This window comes from Takifugu rubripes, chromosome 5 (assembly GCF_901000725.2).
Source record: "Takifugu rubripes chromosome 5, fTakRub1.2, whole genome shotgun sequence".
In the NCBI taxonomy this organism is placed as follows: Eukaryota; Metazoa; Chordata; class Actinopteri; order Tetraodontiformes; family Tetraodontidae; genus Takifugu; species Takifugu rubripes.
In genome coordinates, this window is record NC_042289.1 from 13,066,615 (window position 1) to 13,089,366 (window position 22,752).

Genomic DNA, 22,752 nt, shown 5'->3' on the forward strand with positions numbered 1-22,752 from the left:
ATTATGCTGACGATGATGCCTTTTCAAACCAATATGCTTTTGCACGGGACATTTTTCCCCCACACTTGCCTTTGTCTCCTTTTATCTTTCATAATTTAAGACGTCTCCTCACGTGCGACCGCGTGACCTCGACCGTGGCAGCAAAACCGCCGCTTTCCAAACACAATCCACTCAAAATGCGCACTGTCAACTTTAATGCCGGCGGTAATGAGCCTCCCCAAGCTCAGCGGAAGGCTGCGGCGTCATCGCCACCGCGCTCGCCGCCAGGTGTTGGCGTTTAACACTTTCAGTTTGCAGCGTTTGGTTGGGGGCTCACAGCGAGGGTTCCCGTTTCACCAGGTGGCTCCTGTTACCTGCAGCCGTCAGCAGGGCTGAGGAATAATACCTGCATCACATTACAGCGCCGCTCTCATCTGACCATCCTGCTGCATTATAATTAGGAGCCCTGTAATCCAGCTGGATAACAAAGTCCAGCAGGTAATGGCTGTCCGGGGGGGGGGGGGGGGGCGGTCCTGCAGGGAGACCGGGCCTGGGAGGAAGGGGGGAGATGTCAACTCTTCTTTTAGGAGGATCTCGCTGGGACCTGGACATGAAGATGCAGGATCCTGCCTTGGCAGAGTGTTGGGTGTCCATCACCCAGGGGTGTAGCGTTACAGCGCTTTATCTCTGCCCTCCTTCTCTCGGCCATCATTACCTCACCGGTGTTCGCAGCAGAGGCCTCCTGATCGTGACCCCGAGGGGGGGGCGCGCAGCTTCTTATATTCTGCATATTTGCATTTGATGACTGCATCCATTCACCCGATTCCCCAAACGTGAGCCACCTCGCTAATCAGTCGGAGAAAGACGGTGTGGTCTGCAGCGGGACAGACAGGCGCTGATATATGGAGCCGTGGGACGTTTGTCCCCGTTAGACCCCACGCCGACCCAATGAGGGAACACAGACCCGACCGTCACGGGGAACAAGAGTGTGACTGAGCACAGACAAAGGCCTGGAAAAGGCACCCAGCCACCCCCCAGCGCTACCACCCATCCACCGCCTGATCACAGCAAAGAGATGAGCAGGAAAAGACGGGCGTAAATCTCACGCAGGCACATTAAAGCAGCACATAAAGCAGGAGGGAAGGCAGAAGGAAACAGGAGCAAAGGTTTGCAGCCGGGCTGGAAGAGGCTGCAGATAAATGCTCCCAGTAACTTTGGTGCTCTCGCTGGTTCGGCCTCAGCAGGAAGTCAAGTGCAGCGACAGGAAGTAAAAACGACCCTCCAGGCTGGCGGGTCGGGTCAAAATGGGTTCTTGTCTGGAGCAGAAAGTTCTGTTCTCAACCACTTGACTGAACACCAACCAACAGCAATTACTTTGGTAAGTCCAAATGGACATTTGTAAAGTTGGAGTTCGATTTGGAGATTATCCGATGCCTTCGCCGAGGAGCCGCCGCAGCTGCGCGGAGAAATAAAAGTGCCAGTGAAGCAAGAGGCGGTGAAACATGCTTTTATTGTCAAAGAAAATGCAAAATAAACACAGAAGGGCAAAAGGAAAAGAAAAAAAACGGTGTTTGACTTCACAGAGGAAACGGTGAGGTAAGACGCCATCGACAAGGTCCGTGGGTCTCCTGATGGACGCCCTGCGTCTTCCTCCCGTCAGAGTGAATCCGCACCCCATAATACACAGTCCTGCCAAACTAGAGTGAACTACGGTAACAGACGGCTCATTAACTCCACCTGATATTGAAAAACAGAAGCAATAACCTGCACGCTCGCACCAGCTGGTCAGAGAGCCTGAACGAGGGGGGGGGGGCGTTGGCACATGGAAGGTCGGCTGTTCATTTACAGCAGCGGGGCCTCTTTAAAACACGCACATTTCCCCGGGTGAAGGTTTCGCCCCCGGCTCTCCGTTTTTATTCCATCTACACGCAAAGATCTCGACGGACGGCTGCAGCACAAAATAAAAGAAAAACACAGGGACAGATTCTGATACGAAGCCTAACAGCGAGATCACTCATCTGAGTTCCAAAAGAAGAGTCGTTAGTAGCAAAAGCCGACTCTAAAAACACGCAGGAACCACTCACTGACCAATCCCCATTTGGCAAATATCACCGCAGTGCTGCTGTCACAGTATTTACAGTCCAACTCCACAGAAAACAGTCGTTTTTTCCTGGATTTTGTCCCAACAGGAGGGGCTGGGATCCCCCCCGACGCCCACACTGATGCACCTGAAGTCCACCTTCACCTCTCAGCGCCTCCTAACTCACAGCTCTAAACCTTCGTCCCTCCCGCGCTCGTGGCGTCTGTGGTCGGCGCCGTCGCCCGAAGAAGCATCGACACACTAAATATTTCAACATCTGTAAAAGGAAAAATAAAAGTCTAAAAAAACAGTCTGATATTCCAGAGTGGCATAAAAGTGTCAGTGTAAAAAGAAGCTGGAGCTATTCCTAAAGGAGGGCGTCGATGCGGCTGCTCGGGTCTCCTAACGAGTCTCCCAGGTCAAACAGCTGGTCCAGGGTGACGCTGGGGCTGCACAGGAAGTCGCCGCGGCACTGCTCGTCCTCCTCTGGCCAGGGGTTCTCCAGGAAGGACGTGGAAAGAAAGGCCTCCTCGTGAAAGTTTGACTCCTCGCTGCTGCTTTCGGTCTTGACGGACACGTGGATGTCCACGATCCCGACGGGACCGTCGGCGGGGGACACGTGAGTCCCCCGCACGGTGGGGTCCTGCTCCTTCACCGTGGGGCTCAGGGGCTCCTCCCCCGCCAGGGCCAGCTCACCACTGAGGGTCAGATCCAGCAGCCCGTCCCAGTCGAAGTGGCCCTTCAGCGGACACATCTCCTTCTGGTCGTCGGCCGGGATCAGCGGGGAGCTGGACCGTCGGCCGGCTTTGCCGGGACCTTTCCTGAGGCCCGGGGGCTGCTTCCTCTTGTGCCGGCCCTTTCCTCTGACCACCGGCCAGGACCCCAACATGGCAGCATCGGCCAGGTGAGGGTCCCAGGTCTGACTGGCACCGGTCGACTCTTCAAACTCCCGGAGGAGCTGCTGGGACTCCGGCGTGATGCGGAATCCGCTCTGGACTCCCGAGGGGCTGTAGGAACCCGCGGTCTGAGGCTGGAGGCTGGCGCCGACCCTGTTCTGCAGGGCCGGGGTGAGTCGGACCGGCGGCATCCGTCTCTTCTTATAAGTGCCGCTCAGGAGACGCTCGGCGTACTGAGGGTCTATCTTCCAGAAGCCGCCTTTGCCTGGTTCGTCCTTCTGCCGCGGCACCTTGATGAAGCACTTGTTGAGCGACAGGTTGTGTCGAATGGAGTTCTGAAAGCAGAAAAGTCCATTTATAGACGAACAGAACCTCCAGCAACAGAACCTCAGCGCTACACCTTTGGATATGCACCACCAGGGGGTCATCTTTGCTCCCAGCCTGACGGGAGGCAGGAAGCACAGCCGACATCACATTAATGCACAGTGCCCCCCCCCACTAAAAGTAGTGCACTGACCTGACGACCTGTGTTAAATATTAGCCGCCCCGTGCGTAGCCCATAATAACAGAACCCTCTGAAACATCTCAGCCAGGCACTGAAACACGAGCGAGCGGCTAACAGCTTCATCAATCATTCATCCAGCAAAATTACATTTTCCTTGAAATTCCCTGAGCTGGAATGAGATGCTTTCCTGACCCCCCCCCAAACAGAGCATAGCCCATAAACAAGTGTGTGTGTGTGTGTGTGTGGGGTCCTTCACCTGCCAGGTGGGGTCTGCATATCTGTAGTAGCAGAAGTTGTCGGTGATCCACTTGTAGATGCAGGCCAGCGTGATCTTGGTCTTCTTACTGGCCTGCATGGCCATGCAGATGAGCGTCGCGTACGAGTACGGCGGCTTGACGTGGGCGTCGGTCTTGTAGTCCACCTCGTCGTGGCAGTGGCCCCGGGCGCCGCCGCAGGCCGCCGCCTGCAGCCTGCTGTAGGCCGCCGCCGTGGGCTTCCCCGGGGTCAGGGGCATCCCCATGGACGCGGGGTCGCCGGCCAGCGGCGAGGCCGGGGCGTCGGCGCCCTGCGGCTGGCGTCCGAAGAAGTGCGCCTGGTGGGGGCGCTGCGGCGCCGTGGCGTCGAGGATGGAGAAGTCCTGCAGCCACTGCAGGCTGGTCAGGCTGTCGTCCAGGCTGATGGAGCTGCTGCTGCTGTCCGTGCTGCGTCTGTCTCGCTCCTCGGTCTGAGCGGCGGCGGCCACCAGCTCCTGCTCCAGCTCCACCGAGCCCTCCGGCCAGTGGTCGGCACTCGCCAGGGTCAACATCTCTGTCTGGGTCCAACGTGACACCTCCCGGTCTCCGTCTGCTCCTGACGGGACAGAAAATATACACCCGGCTTAAACAATGCAGGCCAGACAATGACTTCTGTATTCACAAGCAGAGCCGTTGTGGAGCCGTCCAGCCACGACTGACGCCCGGGTGTGGGCCCAAGGCCTCGGGACCAAGTGGAGTATTGGAGGAGAAAAATTTAAATCTCTCTCTCTCTTTTTTTTTTTTTTTTACACCTTTTATGAAAATTAAAATGTTTAGTTAACCTCGATTGATTTAAAAGATTTAGAAGTTGATAATTATTTCCAGTCATTTGAATTAAATGTTCCGGTGTCAACTTTATTTTAAAGTGTTTTTTTTTTTTTAAATTAAAATTGACCCTGTTTAGCTTAATTAACCCTGCAAAACAAAAAAAAATCGCTCGTTTAAGCAGCCTATAGCTAAAATAAGAAGCTGAGGAAGTTTACATATAAAATCCTCGTATTGAAGTCGCCTGCAAATCTCTAAAACTCAAATCTCACACAGACTTATTAACAAGTGCGTGATGCAGTTTTAAACTCACCCTGCTCTGCTGTTCCGCCGTGAAGCACCGAGCTCCGTCCGGGCGCTGGCCTCCGTGTCCGGCCTCAGCTGCACCTGTTACCGGCCCCGGGTCGCAAGGTTCCTGCGGTGCGTGAGGTTCTGCTGCGCGGTTATCAGCGGGCTCGTCCGGGGAGTCAGTTTAATACCTGGTGTAGGAGTCTTGCACGGTAACCACAGAAACGAGACACCCCCTCGTAAACAGCTTCCCGCTCCCCCATTGGCCTGCTGGTTTCTATGGAGATGAATTTTTAATCACGCAGGAGCTGCAGAGGTTCTCAAACGTCGGCCTCGACGCGAAGATCCCGGAAAATGGGATTCATTTGAGCACCTAAACGAATATTGCAGTCTAATTTAAGGCTACTTTCGTGAAATAACGCACCAGTTTATTTAAAAAGATCATGATTAAAAACTACAACATTAACACATTTAAGATAAATAAATACAAGCAGTTGACAACATTTCGTTCATCCATTTTACACGATACGTGTTTGGATTTCTTAAAACCAATAATTAACTTTACTATATATACGTTTTAGTAATTTTGGGAGGAGGGAAACAAATTTATAAATTAAATAAAATAGTGTAATCCAGTGCTTTTGCATAGTGAACACTTTTTAAATATTTATCTTTCAGTAAAGCTGAATATTTGCTCTGCTGTACATAATTATTTCAGGCTCCTCCTCAACGCTATGATAGTGGGCCTGGGTGGGTCCCTGAGGCGTCCCACAAGGACAATTGTGAAGCAATACAAGTGTCTTTGTGTGTCCCCACGTCTCCTCAAAGCTGGAGACTGAGGACAGAACACACATTCGAACGTCTCAAATCTGCTGTGGGGGTCCTGACAGACCACTAAATAAAAAGCTGTTTCCTCTGGAGGTGGAGTAAAAGAGATTATAAAGAATAATTAGGACTTTAGCTCAGCTGTCAAAAGAGTTAAAACGATACAAATTAAAATGTCTCTCATTAGTATTTGTTAAGGTTCCTGACACCGTTTCAGCTGGTCCATAAATCTGGGGGATTGTCACGTTCTTATTATCAGGAAGGAAGGAAGGAAGGAAGGACACAGAAGAAGCAGAACATTGAGGTATCGTCACCCACCTTCATCACCATCGTCATCATCAACTGATCACCTGCAGCAGAGGTCAAAGGCCAAGCCACCTGTGAGAAAACAGAGCTTTGAGTGTCATAAAGTTTGCTCAGAATTCAAGTTCTATCTTTTCAAAACCATTGTCTTTAGCTTGAATCTCTTTTAAAAAATAAGTAGAACTTAAATCGCTGTATGTAATAAAACATTATCTTAATTCGGAACCATAAGCACGGCCGTGAGGCACGTCGTTTAAAAAATATACCCCTTTGATGTAGATCCTGAACCTTTCGAACGCGTTGACGCTTTCAGCCGTTAACTGGCGTTTAAACGGTTTAAAGTTGCGACGCACGAGGGCGACAAATACCAAGAAATGAGACACGACGGCGAGTTTCTGCCGTGGAAAAACACCGACGAGCACAAATGGCTTAAACATTAACCTTCTCTTCATTGGAAAACAACAACAACTGAAATTTGTCACCGAGAGATAAATTATTAACGTTTTATTTGATGATTTCGTTTTCACAATGGATGCAGTTTAGTTAAAGCTTCGGCAGCTTTTCCCCAAGTGTGAATAATTTAAATAGTCGCAGAGTTTTACTGGAACCGAGTGGATTGTCCGAATATTGGATGGCGTGTATTTAATTTATGTGTCGAAATCTGCTTCATATGTCGGGAACCGCGTTGGGATTATTATTGAGGAAAGGCGGTGTGGAATTGTCAGAGTAATGATCTCCAATATTAAAATGGTCCTCATCGGTGAAACAGACTTTAATCTATCATCACGCATGAAATATTCAGGACATAAACACAAAGAAAGCTGAATAGAATTAGTGTTCTAGCAGGAGAACCACGCAGCATATGTTCTAGTTTCTTGTGGAAGATTTTTTTCCCCTGAAATCTTAATTTATCTCCCTAAAACAAACCTTTCAGATAAAAACAGCACATCTAGATATAGTTAATTTCAATAGATTGAAACAAAGTTTTACTCTCCGTGTATTTATTTTGGCAGTAGGGTTGTAGACAACCAATGTCTCACCAATTTCATTACGATGTTTTGATGTTTTGAGCCAATACTCAATACAGCCAATGCTGCAATCATCCATTTTCTGAAGCGTGTTTTTTTTTAACTGCCCCGTAAAAATTGTTTACAAACACGACTTTGTAAATATAATTACAATGTATGAAATACATTAAATATCTCAGCTGTGACAAGAAGCTGCCAATTATCCGCGGAGCTCCTCTAACCTCCAATAGGAAGCGCTTCTATTCGTGTAACGGCCACAAATAGAAGCGCTTGATTACACATCGGGATGAACGCCGAAGGCGGAGTGATATCGGCGCCTCGAGCCGCTCATCGCAAGTGTTCCAGACCAGTGAAACAAACGCCAGGGCTGATTTTTAAACCTTTCAGGATATTAACCAATCAGCAGCCGAGTCGTACCATGTTGCGTAGCGCTCGTCCAATCAGCGGCGACCTACGCTTTGTTGTTAGTGATGACATAAAAATATTATTGTTGCTGCTGAAGCGCTGCGGAGGAGACTCGGGACGCACTCGGTCCGAAGCAACATTCTCACTTTGTTGGTTTCGTTTTCGGCTTGGAAACGACTGCGCGTCGAGTAGAAAGCGGTCATGTCGGTGAACATGGACGAACTTCGGCATCAGGTCATGATCAACCAGTTTGTTTTGACGGCCGGTTGCGCCGCCGATCAAGCGAAGCAGCTCCTCCAAGCGGCCCACTGGCAGTTTGAGGTAGGTGGCGAGGCGGCGGCGTTTGCGCCTCTTCCTCCACTGTCCGGGCGAGGGGTCGTTGTCTGGGTTGTGTTCGTGCTCTGAGCGCATTCGAACAGATTTTCTCTGACTTTGGAGTTTTTTGGCGTCCGGTCTCGCAGCCATGCGCTCGTCGGGGCTAACGCGAGCTAAGCTAACAGCAGTGAGGACGTGGTGTTCCACTCAATGGCTGTTTTGTTTACATTCTCCTCAGGAATCCACGGTGTCATTCCCAGGCTAATTGTCGCTAGCCCCCGTCTCTGTGAGGACAGTCTGCACCCATAAAAGTTTATGGTTGCCCAACATGGGCGGCTGAGTTACAGTTTAACGCCCTTCAATGACAACAAACAGCGTGTGGACGCGGAGAGCTGAATCACACCGATGCCATCTTGTCCAGACGTGGCCCGTTTAGGGGAACTAACAACACGATCATGCTTTACTCACAGGTGATAAGGCACGGCTCAAAGCCAGAAGAGATAAGAGAAACACCAACAAACGCTTCCTCCTACTTCCTTCATGAATGGAAGCGTATTTAGGTTAGATAAACCACCCATCCGTGGGGCTAAGGGCCTCCACGAAGAGCTCCTGGCACCAGAGATCCAGGGGCTTCTCACCAGTGAAAAGGACTTCTGGTGGTTCTCTTGTGGCCACAGCCGGGCCAAAGCCGGGCCAGGTGGTTCACACGGAACAAGGATTGCTGGGATTGACTTCATCCTGTTAAGGCAGGAGTCTGGCTGAATGTGAGATGGCTGCAAGTTGGTTCACTTTAAGTGTTTCCACATCTCACAACTACTGCATTTCAAATGCCCCCAACCCCGTTTTGATTATTATCACCTCAAGTTCTTGTTGTTTTTTTAAAAAAAACAACAACAAACAAACTATGGTTTCTGTTGCCTCTCTCGTGTTCAAACAATGAAGCATTAAGGGAGAACGTGTTGGGTAACTAAGGTATCTGGAGACTATTGTGCTGCTGCAGTGAGTCACTGTTCCCTCACCTGGGCTGCAGAACACTGCAGAACCATTGACGGAGGCAAACTGGTAGAACCGCAACGCTAAGCTGTGCCTGGTACGAAGGTGTCAATCTTCTACCAGCTTGTGAGGCGCTCGGCCGTGTCCTCTCCCCCTTTGACATTTATCTGTACTCTTATCACGTCCTCAAGATATTTGCCCGCAAACAAACAGTCTATACAGTTTAGATAGGAACGTAACGTAATGTAAAGGAATTTGCAGATGATCTGGGAGACACACCTGTGGTGACGCCACCGTGTGTGAATAATTTAGGTTTTACTGTCACACGGCAACAAGGCTGCAGGATTTCAAACGAGCACCATTTGAGACGCCGATGGAGTTTTCAGTAAATAACTTAATTACATCAGTGACTCATTGGAGCTCAGATTTGGAGCATAAAGAGCTCTTGTGTGTGTTGGCTTCCGTCTGTCAGAGGACTCGCAGTAAACAAGTTATTTATTTACTTCGGTATCATAACTCTGGCCTGGTTTTATTTTCCACTTGTGCCAAAAGCGTTTCCTGTCCCAACGCACGAAAGTCGAGTTGCTATTTAAATACTGCCGGATTAAAAACGCACCCAGAAATTCAGGGTTCGACTTCTGCACTCCCAAAAATCCACCCCGGGGCTTCGCGACCCCGGCTCAGAGGCCGACAGTTGTAGGTTTCGCTCTCAACTTTCCTCCCGTTCGTGCGTTGGCAGGAAACCCGAGGTGACCGCTAACAGACGGTTCACACACCGACGGCGGCGTGGACGCGGCGGGGCTGCGCGTAACAACAGCCGAGTGTTTCGCCGCTTTGATATGTGCAGCACGTTGTACGGCGCACATTCCTGCACCGCCGCTGCTGTTGTCAAACAACCGCACGGTGGGGGTGGGGCGGGGGCCGCGCTCGAGCATGCAGGGGGGGGGGGTTGATGCTTTCATTCAAGTGTTGGAAAGGAAGAGGCCCCCAGTGTGGAGGAAATGGAGGCTACGGCGAGCAGAAAGAAGCGTGTAAATATCCTGAACGCTGCGTTGATGTGACGAGACGACGCCGCTCTTCTGGGGCGAAGCGTTTCTCCTGCGGACGCACAGATAACGGAGACGTCACCGTTGGCTCCGTTGGCTCATTCACCGGGGCACCGACCGCCGTGTGTTTGAAAACAGGAAACACCCGAGAGGAAATGACTTGTGAAACGTCCTTCGGACAAGCGGGATTGTTGTAATCGAATTAAATCCGCATACTCGCACAGTGGGACGGTTAAATATTTCCGTAAACAATGACATCACCCTCCTCGTTTCCTGTCACCGTTAACATGAATCACGCTGTTGTTGTTGAGGACGGCCGCCTTATCGGCCTCTCTGAGGTCACCGGGGTCCTTTTGTCTTCACAACAGACGAGAACAATGCGAGACGTCGACTCACTTCCTTATTTTCCCTGGAACGAGCTGTTGACATTTTTCCTGTGTTCGCACACGGGCCGCCCGATCCTGAGCTGCGTCCGCTTCGTAACGGAGGAAGCTGGATCAACGGGGAAGCCCGGACACATGGACACATGCGGGGTCATTAAACTGCTAATGAAAGAGATTTAACTGAGACGGTGATTCAGCAGGTGTGATGACGAGTCCCACTTTAATTGGCTGTTGTCAGGTCAGTGAAGGAAATTAAGGAGGCTTCGGTGAAACGGCAGGAAAATAGCAGCAGCACGTGGTTACGGTGACTTTGCTGAGGGTTAAAGTGGCCTCGCTGCCAGGAGCTTATCTGAAACAGCTTTTCTGTGGTCTTCAGACCCTGGAGATAATGGTTTTAACCCTGAGCTCATGTGACTGCTGGTGTTGGCTGACCTGTGAGCTGATAGTGATGGGATGTCTCTTTTCTCTCTCTCTCCCTCTCTGCAGACGGCCTTAAGCTCCTTCTTTCAGGAGACCAACATCCCCGGCCACCATCACCAGATGGTAAGTCGACCTGGAGCACGCGTGGTCGAGCGGCGGCTTTTGGTCCAGTGAGCTTCTGGACAGAGATGCCACAGACTCCTTTTGAAATCAATAGTGGAGTCAAAAAACCACATATAGAGAGATGGAAGAATAGAATAAAATAGGACTTAAGAAGAATAATCAGGATGTTTTCATGGAACCCAGAAATTGATCAGGCTTTCACGTTCTGTCCTTAGTAAACCTGAGGCCTAATTCTGGCCTCCAGACTTCACATCACGGAAGGTGTGTGTGTGTGTGTGTCTGTGTGTGTTTAAGAGAGAGAGAGATCGTGGTTATAAGGAAGGGTGTGCTCGGCCATAATTGCTGTTTAATCTGCAACACTGTCATTACCTGCTTCATGTGGAGGCCTCACCTGACAGGAGTGTGTTTGAGCGAATTAACTGATTATTGTGTTGCGTCTCCTGGGATTCTTTGTAGGCAGAAACTCCAGGATCTTCAGCCGTGTTGCTTCTTGTATGAAGCTGTTGTGGCAGTTGAGGTGTACACTGGAGGGGTGTGTCACGAGGAAGCTAACAACAGCGTGAGACACCTCACGCTGTTGTTAGCTAATTAGCTTAGTTACTGTGCAGATTGGTGACATCACAGGGTGACATCTGTGGATCGACTGTGCTCCTCCAGAGTCAGAGCTGGTCCCCGTTAACAACAGAAGCCCTGATGTGAACGAGTTTCTCTACGTACGAGCTTAAATATTGACAGAACCAGTCCCGGGGGCTCGTTGACTGTTGGCTCTGAATGCATGAGGGTCACGTGTGTGACGGGAGTACCGGTGTGTGTTTGCGTTCCACGACACTGATCCACGCGTGAGCGGAGTTTTGACAGCTGTGTACACACAGACTCAAACGGGAAAAACGAGCACTGTTATCGCGTTCACAACAATAACACAGGATTCACCTTTCAAGACACTAATAATGGTAGTAATAACTCTGAGTGACCTCTTCCTAGAAGCCCATAAACGTGTGTGTGTGTGTGTGTGTGTGTGTGGGTGTGGGTGTGGGTGTGGGTGTGGGTGTGTGTGTGTGTGTTGTAAATACTTGAATCATTCCTGCTGGACAGCTGAGGGAACACACCTCTATTTCTGTCTGCTACTTGATCTCTGTGCACGAGGACTTTTGCCATTTACCCGCCAGTCGCGTCCTGCCAGAACACCTGTGAGCAGATGACTTAGAATTTAATGTACACAAGTAAGAGCGAGCTGTTTTAAAATAACAAGTGGAGTCTGGAGGCTTCATCCAGCAGAAGTGTCTCAAGATGTCGGGGCCGAGACGTTGGGCGCATGGTCGCAGTGCCTTTGGGCAAACCTGGATGTGAACCCCGGGTTTCTGAGTGGAGAATGTTCTGGTGTTGCCGTCCTGTAGCAGCTCAACAGACTTTCAGAACCTGTTTTTATTTTTTTCTAACCGATTTTGACTTGTCCTTGTGCTCGCCTCCCCTTCCCAGATGTGCACTCCCAGAAACACTCCCGCCACGCCGCCCAACTTCCCGGACGCCATCACCATGTTCTCCAAGCTGAGGGCATCAGACTGCAGCTCCGGCACGGCCACGGGCCCCTCGCAGGTGTCTATGGCCTGCTCGCCCCCGACCCCCTCCTCCACATCGGGTTTTGGTTCCTTCTGGGCTTCCTCTCCACCCAACCACCAGCCCGCCTGGCTCCCCCCATCATCACCCACCAGCCATCACATGCACCAACACTTCCACCACCACATGCAACAGACTCCCATGTGGCCCCCCGTGTCTCAGTCCGGCAGCTCTCAGCAGCCCCACGTTGTGTCGGCGCTCCAGGGCCAGAGATGAGACTCAGCTGGGGGGAGGGGGCGTCCAGGATGGTGGGCTGGGTCCGGTGTAGAGGAGTAAATCTGGTGTGTGTGGGGGGGGGGGGGGGGGGTTCGTTCTCGTTCTTTCTAAAGTCAACATGAACAGTTTTTCTCTGAGGAGACTTTTGCATCTCTGAGTGAAGAGCGCAAGTTCACACGCGACAGACTTCAGAGTCTCTAAAAAACTGCTTCATCATCGTCGCTCCGGGGGGAGGAGTCACGCCATCCGCCCCAGAAACGCTCGCAGGCTCCACGGATAATGTGGGTGGAAGTCAGCAATAACAGATAACGAGCGACGGCTTCGCCGGGGATCGTGGACGCACCTCGGCGCCGTGGCCTTAAGGTGGAGTTTGATCGGCAGCCACAAAAACAAGCTCCTCCCACTGGAACTCCAAAGCTCCGCGTCGACACTAATCTGAGATCCGAGCGTCGGAAAAACAACAAATGACACTTTCTGCTCGTCTGAACGTTGAATCAAAATCGAAATTTTCTGTCTGCTGATTTTTTTTTTTTATTCTCTCTTTTATTAGTTTTGTATTTTGTTATAAAACGGTGTTTCTGCTGTAACTCAGGAAACAGGTTAAATATCACAACGCAGTGTTTTTCTGTTTTTGTTGGGGGCGTCTGAGGATTCTAGGAAGTGCTGGAAAGGAGCCGATGGTTTGACGGGAGAATGGGTTGATGTGCGGCGGCTGGATTAAGTTGCTGGATTATGGCGACGTTTTTGTGACCGTCTCCCACCGCCTGGAGGAGACGGTCCGGGATGTAGAATACGGATGATTCTGCGGGTGACGGAGCCGGAATTGAGTGGGATTCCTCCGGTTCAAGTCGGAAGCAGTTAAAGCAAAGGTTAACCTCCACGTTCCCCTTATTGGTTCCGTCGCGGCTGTGGAACAGACGTTCCGAGTTGAGAGAGGCGATCGTTCGGAGGAGTCGCGTCGTCCACGTCGCCCATTTTTGACTCTGACTGTTAAATTCGAAAGGCAGTCATCCGATTGTTCTCCTCGTTGTGGTTCCAGCCAATCACAGCACAGGAGGCTGAGGAACAAAGACAACCGTTCTAATCCCGCTGGTTTCTCAGTGGATTCCAGGGTCTGATGATAGGGGCGGAGCTACTTCCGGTGTAGTTTGAGGCCATTTTTTTTGTGGATCAATCAACAGGGCGCACGTTAATCGGGTGCTTCATTTTTTACAGTTGTTAGCAGTGGGGGGGGGGCGACTCAGTGATTTTCCACACAACCATCCAGACACTCAACACTCCTACCTCCGTCGGTCTGACTGGGAGAGGCCCCTGGCGCGAATGTATTCTCTGCTGCAGACACGGACAAGATCAGACGGTTCAGACAAGTTCAAACTGCTGCAGGAGGATCCACAGCGGAGCCCCGCGTCTGCCCCGATACCGATCCGCACAAACCTCAGATCGGACCTCGCTCGCGTCGCCGAAGGTGTCGTCGTGTCGCGGCGTGACTGAAACGGCAACTTCACGAGAACAATGTCGACGTCGGGGGCGACAGGAGGCAGACAACAGGTTTTTACAGCGTCAAACAAGACAATCGGCTGTTCCTGTGTGATGTCTTTTTCACACTCGCTCACTTTAATCGTGCGTGAGACGTGCGCACTCTGACTCCCCGGCAGATTTGTTATTAAAGTGATAACGAGGTTCCGAGGAGCTGGGCAGATTGTGACAAAATCTAATACGAGGATGAAAATAAAAATCCATCTGTTCACAGAGAAAACAAGTCTTTTCTGCTGGTAGTCAAAGGAACGTGCTGTAGTTTATGCAATACCAATAACATGTACACTCACTTTTTTATATATCGGAATATGTTTCTGTTGGGTTTTCCTTTCTTTTTGCACAGTATGAGAGTCGCAAAGCTTCAGTTGTCCTGGCTGTTTCAGTATTGATTTCAAAAGTGCCTAACGTCCCACTGCGACGCTCTCCGTCATCGTCCGCACAGCAGCGCGGCGGCGAGAACGCCCGCGGTCCGGTCAGCACCTCTGTTCTGGTACCAGGACCCACGAGAGCTTGAGCAACATTGACCCATAATGATGGAAGATGAATAGAAGCTGCAGATCGTCACATTTGATTAAAAGTAGCAGCAGTTTTACTTTTTAGAAAAGGACATCGAGTATTTAAATGTCTGATGATCATTTACAAAGAGTTGGCTCTTTTTTTTCTTTTCTGTACTACCTCCAGTGGTGGAAAACATCTTTACTCAAGAAATGTTCTTGAGCACAATTTCTAGAACTCTGCTCCCTTGATGTTTGTATTGTGCTACATGTTGGGTTGAAGGTAGAAAATCGGATTCTCTGACCATAATTTCAGACAGCGTTCAGTTCAACAGGCGTTTCCAGAGTTCGATGAATCCAAAAGGGGTGTTTATGTTGACCTGAAGGGTCTGTGCTGCCCTGCCTGCTCCACTCAGTGATGGACCCATCGTTCATTTAGGGTCACTTCATGTCTCGGACACGCTGCTGACCCTCAGACCACGGCGGCGTTTTCGTTACCACCGCTTCATTTTGTCTCACCGAGTGGTTGGTGGTGTTTTCTCCCCCAGAATTTCACTTTGTTCTAATCCGTGGCTCTTTTTTTTATAGTTTTCTGAAGTACTTTGTGTTCATTTCCACTGTTGCAATTTGTATTTATATGTTTAATAAAAGAAGGTATGATCTGCTGCCTGCTGTGGTGGCGTTGATCCTTACAGCTGAACGTGGAGTTCCCACAGACGGAGCAATGAGGCTGGAGATGTTGGGAAGATGTGGACGAAGCAAAAGAGCAAACTGGGCCGGTGTTGTCCAGCTGCTGAGGTCTCAGCCGGACGGACAGTAAAGGGAGGTTCACTGCTGCTATTCAGCACGGAACACAACACAGTTGTAGAGAAACTTCACATGAGATTAAAGAAAGCAAAACAATCTTTCAGTCTCCATTTCCTGCACGTCATAAAGTGTCCTGGTCTTGATCATCACGCTCACATGTGTCAGATTCGGTGCCCCAACAATGCGTTTTACTACAGACTGACTCAAAAAGCTGCCCGGACCGTTGATCTGCACAGGAATCTGAAACTGTCAGGCAGATGAGATGAAAGCGTCTATAACAGGATGCAGCCCAATTTGGCGTACACTAACCCACCTCCTCAGTCCCGCTTTCATCTTTACTCATCAACGGGTCTTTCCTGCCCTCAGCCTGAAGTTCTGTGAACAGGATGTGCACTTCCCCTGTGAGTTCTGACGAGTTCTGCTTAGTGATGCAACGTCGGACTCTTCACCTCCTGCCACAGTGCTGACAGTTAAAGGAAACAGCTCACAGGCTTTTGAAGGACTGGATGTCTCCGTCCACAGACAGATACAGTCAAGTGTTTTGTAATGAAAGGAGGAACTGTTGGCCTCTGTGACACCAAGGTTGCACCGATGTGTGTTTCATAACAGAACTCCTCCGAGACTCCTCCTTCCTCTGTGTGGAAAGTGTTTACACATGGGAACTATTTGGTAATAGCAGCAGGAAACAGAGTTCTGAGGCTGGTTAGTGCCCATCTGAGAAGGAAGCCACTGACATATTTGCCCCACTCATGAACAGATGTGTTCAGCTCTTTTATACCAGATTACACAGCAACAACTACCTGTAATGGCCACATTTCCTCTCAGAGACTAATAGGGAACATTCTCTTGGGTGATAAGAAGCGATGGAATTTAAATGGATTTTATTTCCAACATATCTATTTCTGATGGGGCATTAACAGAGTGAACTGAAACATGTTACCTTCTGAGCTGAAATAAAAACAGTGTGGTGCTCACGAGCGCCCCCTACAGGTCCGGAGGCTCGTCGGGCTGAGTCTTTATCTCAGCGTCTGCAGGAGCCTGAGTGAAGGAGGTGTGAGAGGTGCAGCCCAGAGCTGAGACAGGCCAGTCCCTGCTGGAGCTGCTCGAGGCTGGACAGAAGGGGGAGGGCTGTCAGTCTCAGATGGTTGAGGCTGGTCGTGAGGAAAAGAACCGGGGATTCCTATGAATGGCTGGTTGACTCACCTGAGTGGCTGCACCGAGCACTTTTGGCACTGTGAGGGTGCTGAGCCGGAGCCCCCTGTGCCATCTCTGGAGGTGAGGCGGGTTTTCTGTGCATTACTTTGTCTTTAGTTCTGCACAAACCTGCAGCCATTAAAGTGCTGAAGATTAACAACAGAGGTTAAGGTTCTATTTGAGTACATCGGTTGGAATGCATCACATTTACCGTCTTTGGTGGAGATTGTTGGTAGCCTTATTTCTGTGTTCCTCACTGATGGTGCACTCAGGCGGCCTTTGTAAATGTGCCCGTCGAGGCCGACGATGTCAACCTCCTCCGACTGGCGTCAATACACACAAAATCCAGTTTTCACCAATTATTTAATAACAGATAAATGAGTCAGAGTCACGCTGTTCTAATTTGCGGACTTTATTATCAGAATCAAAGATGGAGGGACGGCGTCAGACCTGAACCATGAGGTCAACCTCGGCGTGTGCGCAGTGCTTCGCAGGCTGCCGACGCTGACTGGCCGAGTTCACCGTGTGGCTGCCGCCACAGTTCCGCGACACGGTCATGTGGCTGTAGTCGGCGAGCCCGGCGAAGCGCTCGCTGCCCATCACACGGTGAGGAGAGAGGAAAGAGTAATCTGTAACTGTTGGGGCCTCGTCTTAGGGCTTTTTCTGGGGCACTTGCGCCACCTGCTGGTAGTCACAGGTCATCCGGGATCTCACCTCCTGTAATGCTGCCGAAACTGCTCCAGGGCGTAAACGGTAAAAGGCCTGATGGGCTTGTGTGCAGGGAAGCCAGGAGTGGAAGGCAGCCGCATTAAGTGCCTTTAACGTGCCAAGGAAAAGAAATGAGTGCACAAAACGGAGAAAAATAAATACACAGAGTAGCATCATGAACTTCCTGTACGTGCCCAGTGCTCAAATCTAATCAACATATTAAATATTCACAGTTGTGATGCTGACTCACTGTGTGTGCGTATACTTGACAATGGGTCGGTCACAGGAGAGGCAGTTAAATCTGTCCACCAGCTGTCTGGAATCAACACAAATACCCCTTTTGTACAGCTGTGTGGACACCAAAAGGGACCTTTCCCTCCATGTCGAAACGTACTTTCTTAACGCAGCAGCATCGTCGCTCTCCAGACCTTCCTGAGGCTGCAGCTTCTCGTTGATGTTCTTCCATCGGTTCTCCAGCTGCTTCTTCACTGAGTCCAACTCAATCCTGTTCAGCTACGGACGCGTCAGGGGTCAACACCTCTGTGTCGCGGTTCACACTCTCACGTCTGAACACTATTTACCTTAGAGTCCATCTCAGCGGAGAGCCTGGCGATGACCCTGTGCCAGTCCTGCTCCTGGCCTGCCACCTTGTTCAGAAGCTCCTTTAACATGGTGCTCAGCTGCTCAGAATCCAACTGCAGGTGACTGACTTTGCTCTCCAGGGCAGATTTTTCTGCTTTCTGAAGAAGAAGCAGGAGGCGGAGAAGAAACTTACATCCTCCCTGATACATGTCTGCACTCCTCTATGAATGAAAGTAGAAGAAGCCCCTCACAATTTCCCTGTCCACCATCTGTTTGTCTGCCTTCTTTTCCTCAAGTTCTTCCAGTGTCTTCAACAATTCCTGTAAAAGAAAAGCGTGTCATCACCATTTATCTTGGCAAACTCCACAAAGGAGCAACGTGGGGAGAGGCTGACAGCGGTTCGTCCACCCTGTACCTGAATGTGAGTCTGTTTCTCTCTGTTCTCCTCCTGCAGATTTCTGTTGCACTGGTGAAGTTTCTCACACTCAGCTCGAAGGTGCAGGAATGCTGCCTGCACGTCGTTGACCAGTTGCATGTTCTGAGGAGGTCACACCAATAAAGATTAAAATATGAACAGGCGGTGGTATCCAAATGTTCCATATCCTCCCAGCTACGACGCATGCCGACACCTTTTCTTGATCACTGCTCAGGTTCTCTATTAAAGATTTCTGCTGGCTCAGTTGATTCATCAGGTTATTTGATGAATCCTGAAATTCTAGATGAACAACACAACATCAAATCATCAACATAGATCTGGACAGTGTGGATTCAAGCGTCTCATGTAAATGTAGCTCTTACAGAACGGTTACAAGGTGCTACCTTTGTTAGTGATGAGCTCTGTGACGCGTGTCAGCTGTGACTGGTCCAATTTTCCTTCTTCCAGTTCCACAACACGAGCTTGCAGTTTGCCGAACTTCTCCCTTAGTTTGCTGATGTCCCTCAGCGCTTCCACGGCCTCCAGGTAACGCTCCGGGCCTCCGGTTACCCCCAGCAGATCCAACCCTGGAGGCTGCTGCTCTGCTGTCGTCTGCTGCAGAGTTTCTGACTGGTCTGACTGGTCTGCAGGAGCGTCTAAAGCTTCTGCAGCCACCGTCGTTTCCTGGAGAATCAATGTCTCTCCAGAGGCTTCTGCAGAAGAAGAGGCAGCTGGTGAGCTGCTCCGAGGAGGAGTCGTCTTCAAGGCGCTGACATTTCTGCTGAACGCTTTGTCTTTGGGAGGATCAACAGCTTCAGAGATTAGAGGCTCCTGTAAAAGAGACACGTTCTGGATGGATTAATACAGTTTGACTGTCTCTTGATATTTCTCAGGGAATGGATAGTTAGAAAGTAACACAAGTGAGCTTTTATCAAAATAGAAAAGATCAGCTATAATAGGCTTTATATAAAAATCTGAATTGAATTGCTGACAGCAAATGTTCAGATTTGTGAAAAAAAAAATATGGTTTGCATGTGCCTTTATGATTTATCTGAGACAGACAGGTTATTTAGAGGAAATGATATCCTTTAAATGCTCTTGTATACAAATTACAACATATTTCATGAATTACAAATGACATGTTTACTGCACAAAACTTTAAAGCGGAGATGGAGACCAGTTAACTGAGGAAAGGGATGAATAATTGTCTATTTAATCAGAATTTACATTCAATCCTGGTGTAGAAACAGGTGCCATCGCCCCCTGCTGGTCACGATCAAGAAATGCCATTTATTTCCTGTCCTGAACATTATTGAGCGTCTAAGTCGATTTAATAACCATCTAACAGCAAATCACCATTATATGAGTGATCTAAACCAGCCGGTAATAAGGACTCGTACCTAACACTTCATCTCTGGACGTGTTTGAGCATCATGGCACCAACTAACTGCAGGATTTTCACGAGTGCGTGCGTGAGTATGGTTCTGAGACAGAGCGTGAACCTGTTCCACCAGCAGTGCTGAGGTCCATCCTCATCTTACCTGCTGCAGGTTTTCACTGAGCAGAGCTGACTGCATGTCCTCCCAGGTCACGCACTGACCCAGCTGCTCCGCTTTGGGGCACCTCTGGACCACGCGGGCCAGCGACCTCTGTCCCAGCGGCCACAAAACACAACACACACGACTGTGGAAGCCAGGCAACTGTAACAGGGCTTTAACTCGTGGAACAGGAAAATAAAACACATGCAGGTGTAACTTCAAACTCACCACAGTTTCCTCCAGCGTGTCCACACGCAGGCAGCACTTCTCTGCAGCAGACGCCTCCTCTGCCTGCACTTCTGCCATCTGGACAGGCAAGAAGAGAAGGTTTTTATCAGTTTTAATAGCCTTTAAAGGCTCCCAATGAACCAGATTCTTTATTCAAAATGAGCTCCGTGTTGCAGGAAGTGGTGAATGCAAAATTAGCCTCAACAGAGCCAGAAATGTTTCATTTCTCTTTTATCCAATTAAAGGTTTTGCAGACTTAAAAAAAAGAAAGTTTCACCTTTTGCTGATGGTGAAGCTGCTTCATTTCTTCCTTCAGACTTTCACTCTGGTCTTGGAGATGCTGGAGGAGGTTCAAGGCCTACAACAACACACAACTGATCTGACTGATCTGGGAACACGGATGTTCTCACGGATCGGAGAGAGAGTTACGCTAAAGCCGAAAGAATGTTTCGTGTTTACAGCTGAGAAATAATCCCGGCCTCAACCAGGTCACCTAAACTTCCCGTGACCTCTTTGAGGTCCTGGCAGAGCAAACAACTTGAATTTGTGCTTTGAGAATTAGGATGCTTGTGTGTGTGTGTGTGTGTGTGTGTGTGTGTGTGTGTGTGTGTGTGTGTGTGTGTGCCGAAACAAAGGACATTCCTGAGCCGTTTCTGAGCTGCTGTTTAACTTGCGTCGAATGTGTCCAGGCATGAAATGATGCAGCGACGAGCAGCGCCCCCCCACAGCTCCTCAATGACTAACAGATGGTTAATGAGTGAAATCACACCCTCCACTCACACCTGTGGGTTCATCTGGACCAGTTCGTTTTTATTACTGATAAAAAAGTTATTATATAAGATATTATTTCCTTGGTTAGGAAACAACAGCAGCTCTCTCGTTATAAAGTGGATGATGGATAAAGCCCTAAATATTTAGTCAGTTCAGCCGAGATTCCGTTAAAAGTTTAAAAGGACGCTCTCAGAGTTACAGCATGGAAATAGTTTTATCTCTCGTTAGATAATAAGTTCAGCTCCGATGAAAATGGGGACAGAGTAGAATTACAGTGAAAAGAGTAGAACCCATCCATCAGACAAACGGAACCAGAACAAACTTGAATGTTAGCCATTAACTGGATCCAATTGTTGTGGCACTTTGCCCCTTTAAAAAGTTAATAAGTGGACAATGAACCTCTGACGTGTGTCATGCGTCCAACTGTGTCCCGACAGGCTCCGAGGGACGGACAGCCCAGGTCACCTGATCAAAGTTAAGCGTGGTTAGACTGCAGGATGTTCCAGGTGACCCCAGTGATGCCCGCAGCAGGCATGAATGATTCACATGCTCTCCTGAAAGACACAGCATCACCTGCACCTGCCCGATGTCCTACTTTTCACCTGAGGGCCATTGATCGCCTGACAACCAGAGTCATCTCTGCATGGGACTAATTAACCCTGACCCGGCCCAGAGCTGAGATCGGGAGCAACGTGGCAGTTTAGTCAATAAACACCTGCCTCTTAGACGCCATCGGATCTCATCCACCCATCTGATACGTTCAGTATCTTAAATTAAAGACTGCTATTCACCTCTTCCTGGGAGTCTGAGTTGTTGTAAATGACCTGACAGAAACTTGAATAGACACGCAGAGGTCATTTGAGATGTCAGGGTGGCGCCCGTCTCCTTTTGTCCTCCGCTCTGTCAGCAACGGCTTAAACACACCGCTGAAATGCTCGCCGCCGCCCGCCAGAAAAGAATAAGAATACACTGCTAGGCCAGACTCAGGGGCCCCTTTCAATCTGATACTGAAGTAAATGTCATTCATCCAGGACAGATTCATTAAAAATGCGGTGCCAGATAAGTCAAATTAGGAGGTAGTATAAATTCCTAGATAGAAATCCGATGTTGTCTGAAAAAATTAAAACCCCGGTTGTGATTGAAAGGGCCAATTTCACTGACTGTGACCGCCCCAAACCTTAGAATAGGGCTTTTACCGCTCCTCTAGGTTTAAAACAGAGGGATTAGAAAAACACTGCATGGCTTAATATCCATTATATTAGTTGGTAGACTTGATGGGATCATGGAGGGACTGTTAAACGGACGGATGTCTCCTCTCACCTTGGACACGTCCTCCTCACAGCTCTGGACGCGGGGCAGGAGGCTCATCTGGAGGTCCGCTGCTCGGCCGGAGGATGAAGAAACCTCTATCCCCTCCTGCTGCTCGGTGCCGGGCTGGACCTCATCATTGCACCGGCCTGGCCCTGCCTGGCGGCCCGTCACCTCCACCAGAGCATCGGGCTGCCCGTCGCCGGGAGCGGGGCTCCTCCACCGGATCTTGACCTGCTGGATGTCCAGCTGCTTCAGGACGGCGTGCAGAAGGGCGTGCAGGGCGCTGAAGTTGACAGCTCCCACCTGAGGAGTGCCGATGGATACATTTAACAGGTCATATAAGCTGATGTCGTCCGACATTCTGCTTCTATGGGTGAAATCAGCATTAATTTACAGTTAAGCTAACCTCAGCTAACCTCTGAAAACTGAGCCTCGCATACTGTACACACTCCGGCTAACAAACTGTCTAGCTCAGCAGTAAAGGTTTACAGGAATAAAAATAGTTTTCGCATTTTTGTTGACTATGTAATGAAGGTAGGACGGCAACCCCACCGGTGGATGTAACATCGAGGGTTGGAAGTTTTAAAAAAAAGATAGAAAAGCAGCGTCATACCTCACGGATTTACCGGGAAACTGAAGACTCGCATTCAAAATAAGACGTTTACTGAACTCGAATCCAAAGTAAACAACT

At 49.6% G+C, this 22,752-nt stretch overlaps 3 protein-coding genes across 7 annotated transcripts; 1 reads left to right on the forward strand and 2 right to left on the reverse strand.

The window, feature by feature from the left end:
- Positions 1 to 1,470: 1,470 nt before the first annotated feature.
- foxj1a (forkhead box J1a) lies at positions 1,471 to 7,357 on the reverse strand. The gene is made up of 5 exons (XM_003976382.2): positions 6,975 to 7,357; positions 5,950 to 6,009; positions 4,832 to 5,083; positions 3,717 to 4,309; positions 1,471 to 3,290 (listed from the first exon to the last, which is right to left on the reverse strand). The coding sequence occupies exons 4-5, from the start codon at positions 4,263 to 4,265 to the stop codon at positions 2,427 to 2,429; spliced, it is 1,413 nt and encodes a 470-aa protein (XP_003976431.2). The 5' UTR covers positions 4,266 to 4,309; positions 4,832 to 5,083; positions 5,950 to 6,009; positions 6,975 to 7,357; the 3' UTR covers positions 1,471 to 2,426.
- A 96-nt stretch (positions 7,358 to 7,453) lies between these two features.
- On the forward strand, positions 7,454 to 15,173 carry ubald2 (UBA-like domain containing 2). 2 transcript variants are annotated; one of them, XM_003976383.3, is made up of 3 exons: positions 7,454 to 7,688; positions 10,591 to 10,647; positions 12,124 to 15,173. In XM_003976383.3, the coding sequence occupies exons 1-3, from the start codon at positions 7,569 to 7,571 to the stop codon at positions 12,475 to 12,477; spliced, it is 531 nt and encodes a 176-aa protein (XP_003976432.1). In that variant the 5' UTR covers positions 7,454 to 7,568; the 3' UTR covers positions 12,478 to 15,173. The 2 variants fall into 2 exon arrangements, with proteins under 2 accessions (XP_003976432.1, XP_011615612.1); XM_011617310.2 differs by lacking the exon at positions 7,454 to 7,688 and adding an exon at positions 9,634 to 10,342.
- An 899-nt stretch (positions 15,174 to 16,072) lies between these two features.
- On the reverse strand, positions 16,073 to 22,661 carry LOC105418268 (glutamine-rich protein 2). 4 transcript variants are annotated; one of them, XM_029836398.1, is made up of 17 exons: positions 22,614 to 22,661; positions 22,071 to 22,364; positions 20,257 to 20,337; positions 19,980 to 20,057; positions 19,755 to 19,862; positions 18,618 to 19,044; positions 18,428 to 18,513; positions 18,214 to 18,336; positions 18,050 to 18,118; positions 17,798 to 17,956; positions 17,611 to 17,729; positions 17,467 to 17,532; positions 17,223 to 17,324; positions 16,959 to 17,100; positions 16,720 to 16,831; positions 16,518 to 16,637; positions 16,073 to 16,423 (listed from the first exon to the last, which is right to left on the reverse strand). In XM_029836398.1, the coding sequence occupies exons 1-17, from the start codon at positions 22,626 to 22,628 to the stop codon at positions 16,299 to 16,301; spliced, it is 2,226 nt and encodes a 741-aa protein (XP_029692258.1). In that variant the 5' UTR covers positions 22,629 to 22,661; the 3' UTR covers positions 16,073 to 16,298. The 4 variants fall into 4 exon arrangements, with proteins under 4 accessions (XP_029692258.1, XP_029692260.1, XP_029692257.1 ...); XM_029836400.1 differs by lacking the exon at positions 22,614 to 22,661 and adding an exon at positions 22,478 to 22,607; XM_029836397.1 differs by lacking the exon at positions 22,614 to 22,661 and having other exon boundaries at positions 22,071 to 22,607.
- Between the last annotated feature and the right edge of the window lie 91 nt (positions 22,662 to 22,752).

Coding starts and splice junctions, on each gene's coding strand:
- foxj1a (XM_003976382.2), bottom strand. CDS start 4,265: ATGTTGACCCTGGCGAGTGCCGACCACTGGCCGGAGGGCTCGGTGGAG. Junction 3,291..3,716: donor ATGCAGACCCCACCTGGCAG/GTGAAGGACCCC, acceptor TTCTGCTTTCAG/AACTCCATTCGACACAACCT.
- ubald2 (XM_003976383.3), top strand. CDS start 7,569: ATGTCGGTGAACATGGACGAACTTCGGCATCAGGTCATGATCAACCAG. Junction 7,689..10,590: donor CGGCCCACTGGCAGTTTGAG/GTAGGTGGCGAG, acceptor CCCTCTCTGCAG/ACGGCCTTAAGCTCCTTCTT. Junction 10,648..12,123: donor CCGGCCACCATCACCAGATG/GTAAGTCGACCT, acceptor TCCCCTTCCCAG/ATGTGCACTCCCAGAAACAC.
- LOC105418268 (XM_029836397.1), bottom strand. CDS start 22,421: ATGTCGGACGACATCAGCTTATATGACCTGTTAAATGTATCCATCGGC. Junction 17,101..17,222: donor TTTCGGCAGCATTACAGGAG/GTGAGATCCCGG, acceptor TGTGATGGGCAG/CGAGCGCTTCGCCGGGCTCG. Junction 16,638..16,719: donor AACAATCTCCACCAAAGACG/GTAAATGTGATG, acceptor TAATGGCTGCAG/GTTTGTGCAGAACTAAAGAC.